This window comes from Ctenocephalides felis, unplaced genomic scaffold (genome assembly GCF_003426905.1).
Source record: "Ctenocephalides felis isolate EL2017-DRISC unplaced genomic scaffold, ASM342690v1 CF-g0.4_SCAFFOLD_03571, whole genome shotgun sequence".
NCBI classification, from domain to species: Eukaryota; Metazoa; Arthropoda; class Insecta; order Siphonaptera; family Pulicidae; genus Ctenocephalides; species Ctenocephalides felis.
The window spans coordinates 52,911,556-52,923,656 of record NW_020539725.1 but is presented as its reverse complement, the minus strand read 5'-3'; the positions used below and the strand labels follow the sequence as shown (position 1 = coordinate 52,923,656).

The 12,101-nt window shown below is 33.1% G+C and overlaps 2 protein-coding genes across 2 annotated transcripts in view; both read right to left on the bottom strand.

Annotated features, from left to right (window-relative positions):
* Positions 1-2,469: 2,469 nt before the first annotated feature.
* On the bottom strand, positions 2,470-4,276 carry LOC113386246 (glutenin, high molecular weight subunit 12-like). The gene is made up of 3 exons (XM_026624037.1): positions 4,226-4,276; positions 2,718-3,293; positions 2,470-2,502 (listed from the first exon to the last, which is right to left on the bottom strand). The coding sequence occupies exons 1-3, from the start codon at positions 4,274-4,276 to the stop codon at positions 2,470-2,472; spliced, it is 660 nt and encodes a 219-aa protein (XP_026479822.1).
* A 3,251-nt stretch (positions 4,277-7,527) lies between these two features.
* The window catches only part of LOC113386245 (collagen alpha-1(IV) chain-like), a 20,413-nt gene continuing 15,839 nt past the window's right edge, over positions 7,528-12,101 (bottom strand). The window contains exon 5 of the mRNA XM_026624036.1: positions 7,528-8,534. Coding sequence (XP_026479821.1) covers positions 7,528-8,534 — 1,007 coding nt within the window. The remainder of the gene's footprint in view (positions 8,535-12,101) is intronic.

Below are 12,101 nucleotides of genomic sequence, written 5' to 3'. Positions count from 1 at the left end.
GTATATAAATACAGGATAGAGCGTTGTTTAATATGTTTTATTTGTTGTGATATAATTGGTTTGGTTTTTGCAATATAATTGCGCAAAGTCAAATTGGACCTTTGTGCCTTGTCCTACTCTACTTCAAAATTGAAAAGTGAATTCTTTCAATCAAAAATAATTACTAGCTGTAAGTGGAATTCTGTCTTATGGCAATTAAGGCATCGTGCCTTAAGGCAAATTGCTGGAACTTCCCGTGCCAAAAATTATTATTTTTTAAAAACGATTAACATTTTGAAAAAAATTTACTTCGAAAAAATAAGATTTTTTAGAAATTTTAAATTGGACAAAAATTACTTTTTTTTGAAAAAAAATTTTTTTTTTAAAAAAAAATTTTAAACAATTTTTTTATAAAATTTTTTTTGGAAAAAATGTTATCTTTATTTTGATATATTTTGGAAGATCTGAACTTTTTTTCAAAGCAATCATACTGCTTTAACTGCATAGAGACAAAATAAAGCGCGTAAGCGCCGCGTCGCTGTCTAACGGAAAAACAATGGTACGGAACCCATAGGAATGTAAACAAAACTTATACTTATTGTTAAAATCTCAATAAAATATCTGATAATTTGATATGCATATGTCTAATGTCTAATGATTATTGTTGACCGCCAAATGTTATTTTTTTTTTAGTTTTTTTTTACTAGATCTCCGAAACCGCTAGACCTATCTACATGAAAATTTGATCAAATCTTCATCTTGTTAATACAAGTAAAATGTTTTTTGAACTATACAAATCGGACGCTCCGTTCTCTTAAAAACTGAGTTACCGTTTTTGGCCCTTTTTGCCCCATATCTTCGGAACGGCTAGAATGTTTTTTGAATTATTCAAATTGCTTCATCCGCGTTCCCGAAATCGTCGACGAAAATTTGTATCCGAACACACACACACGCACGCACACACACACACATACATCAATTTTCTCCAACCTCTGAAACGTGAAGATATATAAAAATTTTCATTTTCGATTTTTGTGCGATTACTATAACTTACCCTACGGAAAGTTAATTATAAATAAATCAATTTATCATCTCCAAATTTCCACAAAATTGAAAAAGTGCTCCCGCATAGTCACAGTCTAAACGCATTTGCAAATAATTCTGTGCGACATTTTCACTTATACTGTGCTCAGCTTGGCGGCATTTTCACATTTTTCAATAATTTTCACAAAATTGGAAAAGTGCTCCAGTACACAAACAGTCTAAACGCACTTGGGTAAACATTTGTACCAGAGTGGCGCTTAGACTGTGCTTAGCTTGGGTGATTTTTTGAATTTTAATCCAAAATTACAAAAAAAATTTTTGAAAAAAAAATTAGAAACAAAAAATTTTTTTTTCCAAAATCAATTATTTTGTTGAAAAAAGCAGAAAGTTCTTTGAATCATTTAAATCGGACGCTTAGTTCTCTCAAAAACAGCCATTTATTTTAAATTTAGCTCTGTATCTCCGAAACCTATGGGCCTACCTTTGCCAAAAACTAATCAGCACATCTCCCTATCAATAGGAATCGAATGTTTTTCAAACCATTCAAATCGGTTGATCCGTTCTCTCAAAAACTCGCTTTCTATTTTTGCACTCTTTGCTCCATATCTCCGTAACGGCTGGACCTGCCTTTGCCAAAAACTAATCAGCACATCTCCCTATCAATAGGAATCGAATGTTTTTTAAACCATTCAAATCGGTTGATCCGTGCGCCCGAAAACGTGGACGAAAAAAAGCGGACATACAAAACACACACACACACACACACACACACACACACACACACACATCCATTTTTTCTGAAGTATGCCAAAATGTTCAGAAACCTTCAAAACGTCGAGAAAAGTAAAAATTTTTGATTTCGATTTTTGGACGATTACTATAACTTACCCTACGGGAAGTTAATAAATATATGAACAAATATTGTTTGTTTTGCCTGAATCCTATATCCCCAAACTCGTTGAAATCATAAAAAATAAAAAATATTTTTTTTGAAAAAATGAAATAATGAAAAACTAAATACTTGAAAATTATATTGCTTTTGTTTACTTTTTCATTATTAAACCTTAAAAAATAAATATCATAGTTTAGGATATCTATGGTCCAAAGTATCGAATTTTAAATAGTCTTTCAAAATCGTTATTTTTTCTTCTCAGTACGTTCACAGTGTTAGATCGTGTCGCATTTGAACTGAATTCCGGTTCCGTCATTAGACTTGAATCCCTTGTTCCTACATCCGGATTTCTCTTCCCTTACATTGATCTTCCTATTTCCTCGTGAAAAGGACTTGAACGTGAACTATATTGTATTATGATCTTACCCAATTGCAGGTTTTAGAGTAAGTACTGAGAAAATACGTGGCATATAAATGTGCAATCTTGAATCTTTATGATGATGAGGATAAATAATCGATAATGATTCATTATTGTTTTCATTTTATTTTAATAATTATAAATCATATATTTTACACAAAACTTGTACCTATAAATGATAAAGTTATTAGGAAGTTCATTTAATGTTAATTAGAAACAATATTGTTGAAATAATTTTTGGTCGTTGAAATTCATAACGAACATATGTACATTTCATGACATTTTGAACATTTTGGCATACCTTAGATCAAATTTATCTTTTACCTTTACCTGGGCCTTTGCCTTTACCTGTTTTTTTACCTCTACCTGGTCTTTTACCTTTACCTGGTCCATCACCTTTGCCTGGACTCCACCATCACCTGGTACTTTACTTTTAACTGATATTTTACCTTTACTTGGTATATTCCATTCACCTGGTCTTTTACCTTTACCTGGTCTTTTACCTTTACCTGGTCCTTTACTTTTACCTGATCCTTTACTTTTACCTGATCTTTTACTTTTACCTGATATTTTATCTTCATCTGATCCTTTACATTCACTTGATCTTTTACCTTTACCCAGTTCTTTACCTTTACCCGGTCCTTTATCTTTACCTGTTTTTTTACCTTTACTTGGTTCTTTACCTTCACTTGGTTCTTTACCTTCACCTGATATTTTTCCTTTACCTGGTCTTTCACATTTACCTGATCCTTTACCTTTATCTGATCTTTTACATATACCTAATATTTTACCTTCTCCTGATCCTTTACATTTACCTGGTGCTTTACTTTTACCCAGTTTTTTACCTTTACTCGGTCCCTTACCTTTACTTGGTCTTTTACCTTTACCAGGTTTTTTTCCTTTACGTGGTCCTTCACCTGGTCGAACGTACTTTTCAAAGTGATCCTTAAAACGGTGGCTCTGAGGAAGAAAAATATTGATACTTCTAATTTTAATATAATTTTATACTCTACAATTTTGTCTGAGATAATTTTGCGATAAAACTGGCCATTCAGCTAAAGTTCGCTAAAGATTAATTTGTGGATCTTTGAACTTGTGCCAATTTTTTAGCTTGCATCGTAACGATAAGGACTTTTAAAATTTTTTTTATAATTGTATTTTAAGCAATTTCACCAAGTTACAGCCTATTATAAATTTTTGTAACTTTGCGATTACTCTGAAAAAAAGTTCAAAATTTTCATAAAATTTCAAAATATGAAAAAAATCAAAATTACCAAAAAAGTCAAATTTCGTCTTGGCAATTTGCCTCAAGGCACGATGCCATGCACCACTAGTTTAGTATGTGATGCGTAATAATTTTTCTGTACCAAATAGTTATTAAAATAAGGGACGGGTCGGCATTTGTCCCAGGGCTCCAAAATTCTAAATCCTGCCCTGACTATATATATATATATATATATATATAATATATATATATATATATATATATATATATATATACGAATATAAGCTTTATAAAAATGCAATTTACTTTCATTCTATAATTCGATCAACTCTTATAGATAGTAAGTCAAATGACATTCGCAGTGATTGTGCCAAACTTTGATCTTCAACCGTGTAACTCATATAAACGAAATGTAATGAACAAATTGCATTTTACGAAATTTTCTCATTTCTATTATACTTTGAAATTAGCAATTACGATGGTTCAAAGAGATTGATAATAAAATCAACGAACCTTTTACATTATATGTTTGGGATTTTCTTATAATCAGATTAGATTTTTTTTTAAATTGGTCTCTGCCAAAAACCGATATTTGCAATCAATAATAATGAACAAATCTTGAAAGGCTAAATGATATCTGTACTTTCACCTTTACCCGGTCCTTTACCTGATCTTTTACCTTTACCTGTTCCTTTACCTTTACCTGGTCTTTCACCATGAATCAAACTCTTCAAACATATATTACCGTTTAAAGCCAACTGTTGATTCTACGATCCCTCATTCAATATAGTCGCTTTGAAGATATCTATTTGGATTTTGATTCATTTTTTTTGTTATCTTGGATTCAATAAACCTCCATCTTACGTGGATGTAATGGAATTGAAAAGTAATTTCTCATCTTTTATCGTCACTTAACCTCCATGCTCCTTTCTGAAGAACAGTGAAGTCGAAAACGACGTTATATTAATAAGATAAGAAAACAATTTTTTCGTTCTACATCTGAAATATATATATATATATATATATATATATATATACTAGATAACCCGACAGACGTTGTCCTGTACCCACGTCTACAATTCAAAAGTTTAAATTTTTTTAATATCCTATTATATACTTTTTATTATCCTATTTCATGTCCTGTCTTTGTGATTGATTTTTGATCTTAGCATAAGCAGTGTAAGAAATTCAGAAAAAAATAATATCGTATCTATGGTAAAAGAACAATATCACACTTGATTTTACCACACAACATAATTGCTTCAACAATTTAGTCTATAATTTTCATAATCTCGTACGATATACTAGTTGTTTTTCGGCAATTATAATTTCTATGGTACATTCTTCTTACTAATAATATTATTGTTTATGTTCAAATCTTAGGTGAATTAATTTGTAAAATTTAGTTCATATGAGCACTCTTCAATCTACGATCAACTTGCTAAATAGTCCATATCCAATGCCAAACTAGTGGTGTATGGCATCGTGCCTTAAGGCAAATTGCTGGAACTTCCCGTACCGTAACGAAATGATCGAGGAATATTAGATGTTTTCATATAGATTTTTATAATTATTGTAACATTGTCTAATATTTATAAGAATTATATAAACTGAATTGCAAAGTTGAAATTATTTGTTTAAAGTATATTAGAATTTTCGTCAGAATTAAAATTAAAATATGAATTATTTTCGATATACAAAAAAAAATCTTGAAAAAGATATATATATATATATATATATATATATATATTGTAGAGTTTCGAACAAGAATCCAAAAAGTAATAAAAAACAAAAAAAAAGTTTTTTAAATAAACTATTTCTTTATTTATTTATTTATTTACTGTCGACGTTTCGGAACTAGGTACGTTCCATCTTCAGGACATCTGTCAAGAAACATGATCTTGATGAGATTTAAGTAAACAATATGTTTGAGAAAAGAAAATGAATTTTTTAATTGATAAATTAGTTGAAAAAAATAATAATGTACAAATATAAGATAATATGATCAAAATGAAAATGATAAAAATAAATGAGTGGATTATATAATAGGACATTAAAGATGATAAAGATACCATTTAATATATATATATATATATATATATATATATATATATATATATAATAGAATTTTGTGATATGAGTGGAACGAATATTAAATGTTAAATATGAACAAAGCAACACTCAGATTTTTAACACAACTTTATTTAATAAATACAAACGTAAAGACATGTGACACTTATAGAAATATTCGAAACAAGTCTGAAGTATCTAGTAGGAGACAGGATGGGTAACATTATAATGTAAACAAATGTATCTTATCCTCTTCAATAAATTTCATATTTATCGATTTTTGTATGCGAGCGCATTTCTTTCGTTTACATTATAATGTTACCCATCCTGTCTCCGTCTAGATACTTCAGATTTGTTTCGAATATTTCTGTAAGTGTGACATGACTGACATGTATATGTCGTTACCGTGTTACAAGCATTGGTCTCGAAACGTTTGTAATTATTAAATAAAGTTGTGTTAAAAATCTGAGTGTTGCTTTGTTTATATTTAACATTTAATATATATATATATATATATTTATGTGTGCTTAATTGTGTCTTAAATGTGTCTTTATCGTGTCAAGCAATGACTGAAACAATTGTCACTTGTCAATGCAAGGAATAGTTGGTGTTTTTTATATTCAAAAGTTAAATATAGTTTAAATAAAACATTAAAGAATGTATAGTATATAAGTAACTGTTTTTTGAAATTACACTAAAGATGAGGCACACCATGATCTCGAAAAGTTTGTAATTATTAAATAAAGTTGTGTAAAAAATCTGAGTGGTGCTTTGTTCATATTTAACATTTAATATATATATATATATATATATATATATATATATACAATATATATATATATATATATATATATATATGTGTGTGTGTGTGTGTGTGTGCGCGCTTAATTGGTTAATAGTGCTTTTGCAGGATTTTATGAACAATTAGGATCAAAGGAATAACTTGACAGTACTTAATATTTTAAAAAATGAACTGTTTAAAGTTTTTGAAAATATGAAAATATTGCACAAAAAGTTGAAGTTTAATTAGAAAATATCAATGTAAGTAATTAACATAAGAATTTTATATATGCATAAATATATTTGTTTCTGTTTAACACAAGTAGCTATTTATTAATGTTGTTAAAAAAGTGCTCTTTTTTGAAAAAATATTTTTTACACAATATTTTTGTATAAATTGTTAATAATTGAATTAGGGTTTTGTACAGCTTGTAAAATTTTCTTTCTTATGGTATACATTAATGTATACCTTACTTAATAAAATACATTCATATTTTGTTTTCAAAAATTATCGTTATCGTTTCTACGCCTTTTTCCTTAATCTTTTACGTCATTTATCTTTAATAGCTTTTAGACCATTTAATGTAAACGAATGTTTATTTCGGGAAATGTGTGTACAATTTAAACGATCTGCAATACTATCTAACACGCTATAACGAACTATAGCAACTTTATATACTTTAAAAACTCTTTATAAAAAATATTGCCATCAAAAGTTCATTTATACATTATACTTGAGATAAGCAATGAGATGTTCTTTTACAATTAAATAAATAATTTTAGATGAATGTTGTTCTGCGACCAATCACAATGCTCGAAAATGACGTATGTTTTTAGCGCTGATTATGATTGGCTAGCTAATTAATGTGGTTCGTTTTTTTTCGTCTTTTTTCGACCCTTTCGCATTGTCCATAAATAGGGGGTGCGCGAAGGAATTCTTGGCAGTCGCCGGCCGTGGCCGGCGCCGGTGTCACCTAGGGTGGCACTGAAAGCCCTCGGGGCACCAGACCGGTCGCTCCCTTTGGAGCTGGATTGGACAGGAGCCTCGGGGCCTCCGCCGGAGACTCCCGGCTACGGAGTCTTCCGTCTGCGGAGACTCCCGGCCACGGAGATTCCGGGCTACGCGGAGACTCCCGGGCCACGCGGAGACTCCAGGCCACGGGGACTCCCGGGCACGGGGACTCCCGGGCCATGCGGGGACTCCTGGGCACGGAGACTCACGGGACATGCGGGGACTCCTGGGCACGGAGACTCCCGGGCCATGCGGAGACTCCAGGCCACGGGGACTCCCGGCCACGGGGACTTCCGAGCTACGGACCTCCGGCCACGGAGACTTTCGGCCACGGAGACTGCTGTCGACGGGGTCCCCAGTGGACAAGATCTCCAGGTTACGGGGCCGCGGGATAAGGCCACGGAGACTTCGTGCTGCGAGGAACACATCCAAATTGTATTCTTACGGTATTCTAATTGGATATTCCCGACGCCCAGAGTCTCCGTGGCCGGGAGTCCCCGTGGCCTGGAGTCTCCGCATGGCCCGGGAGTCCCCGCATTGGCCGGGAGTCCCCGCATGGGCCGGGAGTCCCCGCATGGGCCGGGAGTCCCCGTGGCCTGGAGTCTCCGCATGGCCCTGGAGTCTCCGCATGGCCCGGGAGTCTCCGTGCCCGGGAGTCTCCGCGTGGCCCGAGAGTCCCCGTGGCCAGGAGTCTCCGCATGGCCCGGGAGTCTCCGCATGGCCCGGGAGTCCCCGCATAGCCCGGGAGTCCCCGTGGCCTGGAGTCTCCGCATGGCCCGGGAGTCTCCGTGCCTAGGAGTCCCCGCATGTCCCGTGAGTCTCCGTGCCCAGGAGTCCCCGCATGGCCCGGGAGTCCCCGTGCCCGGGAGTCCCCGTGCCCGGGAGTCTCCGCGTGGCCCGGGAGTCTCCGCGTAGCCCGGAATCTCCGTGGCCGGGAGTCTCCGCAGACGGAAGACTCCGTAGCCGGGAGTCTCCGGCGGAGGCCCCGAGGCTCCTGTCCAATCCAGCTCCAAAGGGAGCGACCGGTCTGGTGCCCCGAGGGCTTTCAGTGCCACCCTAGGTGACACCGGCGCCGGCCACGGCCGGCGACTGCCAAGAATTCTTCGCGCACCCCCTATTTATGGACAATGCGAAAGGGTCGAAAAAAGACGAAAAAAAACGAACCACATTAATTAGCTAGCCAATCATAATCAGCGCTAAAAACATACGTCATTTTCGAGCATTGTGATTGGTCGCAGAATAACATTCTAAAAATTTGTTAATATACTCCAATATAAAATTTATTTCTTCAGTAACAAGGATGAAATAAACGAAAAAGTTTATCAAAGAAGCTCGAGTCTCTCAAGGAATTACAAATAGTATTATAACTCAACAAACCTTGATTTATAATGAAAAAAAATAAATCGAAAAGTGGTCAAGGAGATTCTGGATCAGTTTATAAACATATATAATGTTAAATATGAAATTAATTAGATGTAAGTGGCACTTTGCTTTAAGGCAAGTTGCATGAAATGGGTAAATAATCAGCTTAATCGATGAGAATTGTTTTGCGAGCACATTTTTTGACATTTATTTTAATTGTGGAAAAACTTATTTAAGCACATAAATTTCATTTTACATAGATGAAAAGCTTATAAAATTTTCTATAAAACTGCATTTAACGATTTTTAACTTTCGGAACAAAATCATAATGAAGAAAATCGTCAAACTTTAAATTCGTATAACTTTGCAAACAAAATGTTTGTACGTTTTATTAATATTTGATTAAAATGTGCAAAAATTTGTTAAAACACATAAAATTTGTTTTATATTGATGAAAAGCTTATAAAATTCTTTATACATCTGCATTTACCGTTTTTGAACTTTCAAACTTTAAAATCTTATAACTAAGCAAACAATAAATGGTTTATGCATTTTGTGACACCTGTTTAAAATGTGCAAAAATTTGTTAAAACACATAAATCATATTTTGCGTAAATAAAAAGCTTATAGGATTTTTATCTCTATTTATTATTATTTTCTCAATTTATAAAAATATATATCACATTTTGTTTATCACCCGAAATTACGATATAGTATACAAAACTCAATGCCAAACCGAATCGAGGTAGTAAACTAGCTGTAATAACTAGTAGGTAATCGAGTGTAGTAAACCAGCTGTAAGTGGAATTCTGTCTTAAGGCAATTAAGGCATCGTGCATTAAGGCAAATTGCTGGAACTTCCCGTACCGCAATTCAAAATTCGAGTAATTAAAAATAATCAGTAATAATCAATAAAAGTTGATCAATGATTTAAACCTTTTAATAGAATTTCGAACCATATTAAATCATTCTATCTTAAATCATTCATTTTGAAATATTTTGGAAATTCTGAACTTTTTTTTCAAAGCAATCGTACAGCTTTAACTGCATAAAGACGAAATATGGAAGCGCGTAAGCGCCGCGTCGCCGTCTAACGCGTAAACATTGGTACGGAACCCATAGGAATGTAAAAAAAAATTATACTTATTGTTAAAATCTCTATAAAATATCTGATAATTTGATTTGCATATGTCTAATGATCATTTTTGACCGCCAGATGGCATTTTTTTTTACTTTTTTTACTAGATCTCCGAATCCGCTAGACCTGCCTTCATGAAAATTTGATCACTTGTTCATCTTGTTAATACAAGTAAAATGTTTTTTGAATTATTTAAATCGGACGCTGAGTTACCGTTTTTGGCACTTTTTGCTCCATATCTTCGGAACGGCTAGACCTGCCTTCGCCAAAAACTAATCAGCACGTCTCCTTATCAATACGAATCGAATGTTTTTTGAATTATTCAAATCGCTTCATCCGTGTTCCCGAAATCGTCGACGAAAATTTGTATTCGCACATACACACACACATACATCCATTTTTTCTAAGGTATGCCAAAATGTTCAAAAACCTTTGAAACGTCAAGATATATAAAAATTTTCATTTTCGATTTTTTTGCGATTACTATAACTTGCCCTACGGGAAGTTAACAAATGAAGTTTTGACACATGAAACAAAATTCTAATTCATTATTTTGATAAGTAGAAATATTTTTTATTGTTCAATAATTTAGTAAAAAAAAAATAAAATGCCACATGCATAAGTTTAAAAAAAACAATGTATATGCAATTTTGGACTTATATAATTTTATCTGCCTTACGAAAACTCTTGTGTTGATCTTGACTGTATCTTATATTATTTTAATTTCTCTCACATCCCAGCTCCTTTTCTGCAATAATAATGTAGACATTACATTTTTCTTCTATATTATTTTATAATATTATCTATGCTCATAATTGCAGCTAATTTCAAATTTCAAGTGAATCGACATTTCTAGCAGATGGCAGTTCAAATGTTTTCAATGTCAAACAGTGATAAGTGGTTTTTGTGATTTTTACCATTTATTTCCCTTGAAAAGCTCTAACAAGAATTATCAAAATCCGAATAACCGTTTAGAAAAATATCAAATCATACACCCGTACAGCAGAATTCTATATATAAGATATATATATATATATATATATATATATATATATATATATATATATTATATGAAATTCTTTGAGGTACTGAATTTATTTGCGTTATTTTTTATACGAAATGAAATAAAAAATGAAGACATGCTTCTGTAGTGTAGAGGATACTGGATACGGTAGTGCCAGTCGTCATGATAGATAAACTATACTGATTATGAGATAGGGTCCAAGTTGAGAAAGATGGAATATGTTTATTTAATAGAGTTTCCATTGTTGCATTAAACCAGAGTTACCATTTAATTCACTTTTCTCCAGGTACCTGGTGATAAATTAATATAATTATTGATGGTCACAAAAAAGTGGCATCGATCCCTGTACGAATCAGTTATAATCTTATGTGATTGAAATAACAGACATCCACCTATATTTTCTCCCACAGTATACTTTGATCAAATAAAATCTCAAAAAGGCACTCCTGTAACATAGACACAGTCATTTAACGTAAACAGTTCATAATAATATCAAAAACTTCAGAACTCACGTTTTATAAGCAATTCCCGCAACTTTGCCGACATAATCCAGCGTCCGTACGAGCGACAGAGATATTTTCTCATTTAATGAGTGGGAAAGAGAACTTTTATTACATTACAGTTTAACTAACTTCTGATTTTAGTTTTAAAAAGTTGTGATAGTTTCAGAAATGCTATCAAGAAGGCAAGAAAGAATAAATCTATCTGGAGACATAATCCACATTTGTGAACTACGGTAAAAGTATTCGAAGAAGTTGCCTGGCGAGGTGTGAAAGTACGCCTCGAGGGCGATTTGAAAGTTTCAAAAGTTAAATAGAAGTTGAAATTATTGAGACAAATTTGGATGAGATAATAAATAGCAATTGTTTTGCTGCTGCATGGAATTGATATGCAAACTAACTAACTTGAAAGTCACTGAAATATATCTACAGTCTAACATATAAAAACACACTTAATAAAACTCAATGTTTAACTTCCCGAAGAAGAAGTTTGTTTCATAAAAAATCCAGTTCGCTAATTTTATGTTTCTCGACGTTTCAAGCCATTGAGACCAAATTTGGAAAAAATATGTTTGTGTGTGTGTATGAGTGTGTGTGTATGTGAACAGAAGCCGTTTCTTTATAAATAGCAAAAAAGTAAAAAAAAATTCTTCCACG

What these genes read in the sequence shown, in the direction of transcription:
- LOC113386246 (XM_026624037.1), bottom strand. Translation starts at nt 4,276, where the DNA reads ATGGTGAAAGACCAGGTAAAGGTAAAGGAACAGGTAAAGGTAAAAGAT. An exon ending in AGGTAAAGGTAAAAGATCAG is followed by an intron (nt 3,294 to 4,225) that starts GTAAAGGACCGG and finishes TTTCTTCCTCAG; the next exon opens with AGCCACCGTTTTAAGGATCA. An exon ending in AGGCAAAGGTGATGGACCAG is followed by an intron (nt 2,503 to 2,717) that starts GTAAAGGTAAAA and finishes TATCATTTATAG; the next exon opens with GTACAAGTTTTGTGTAAAAT.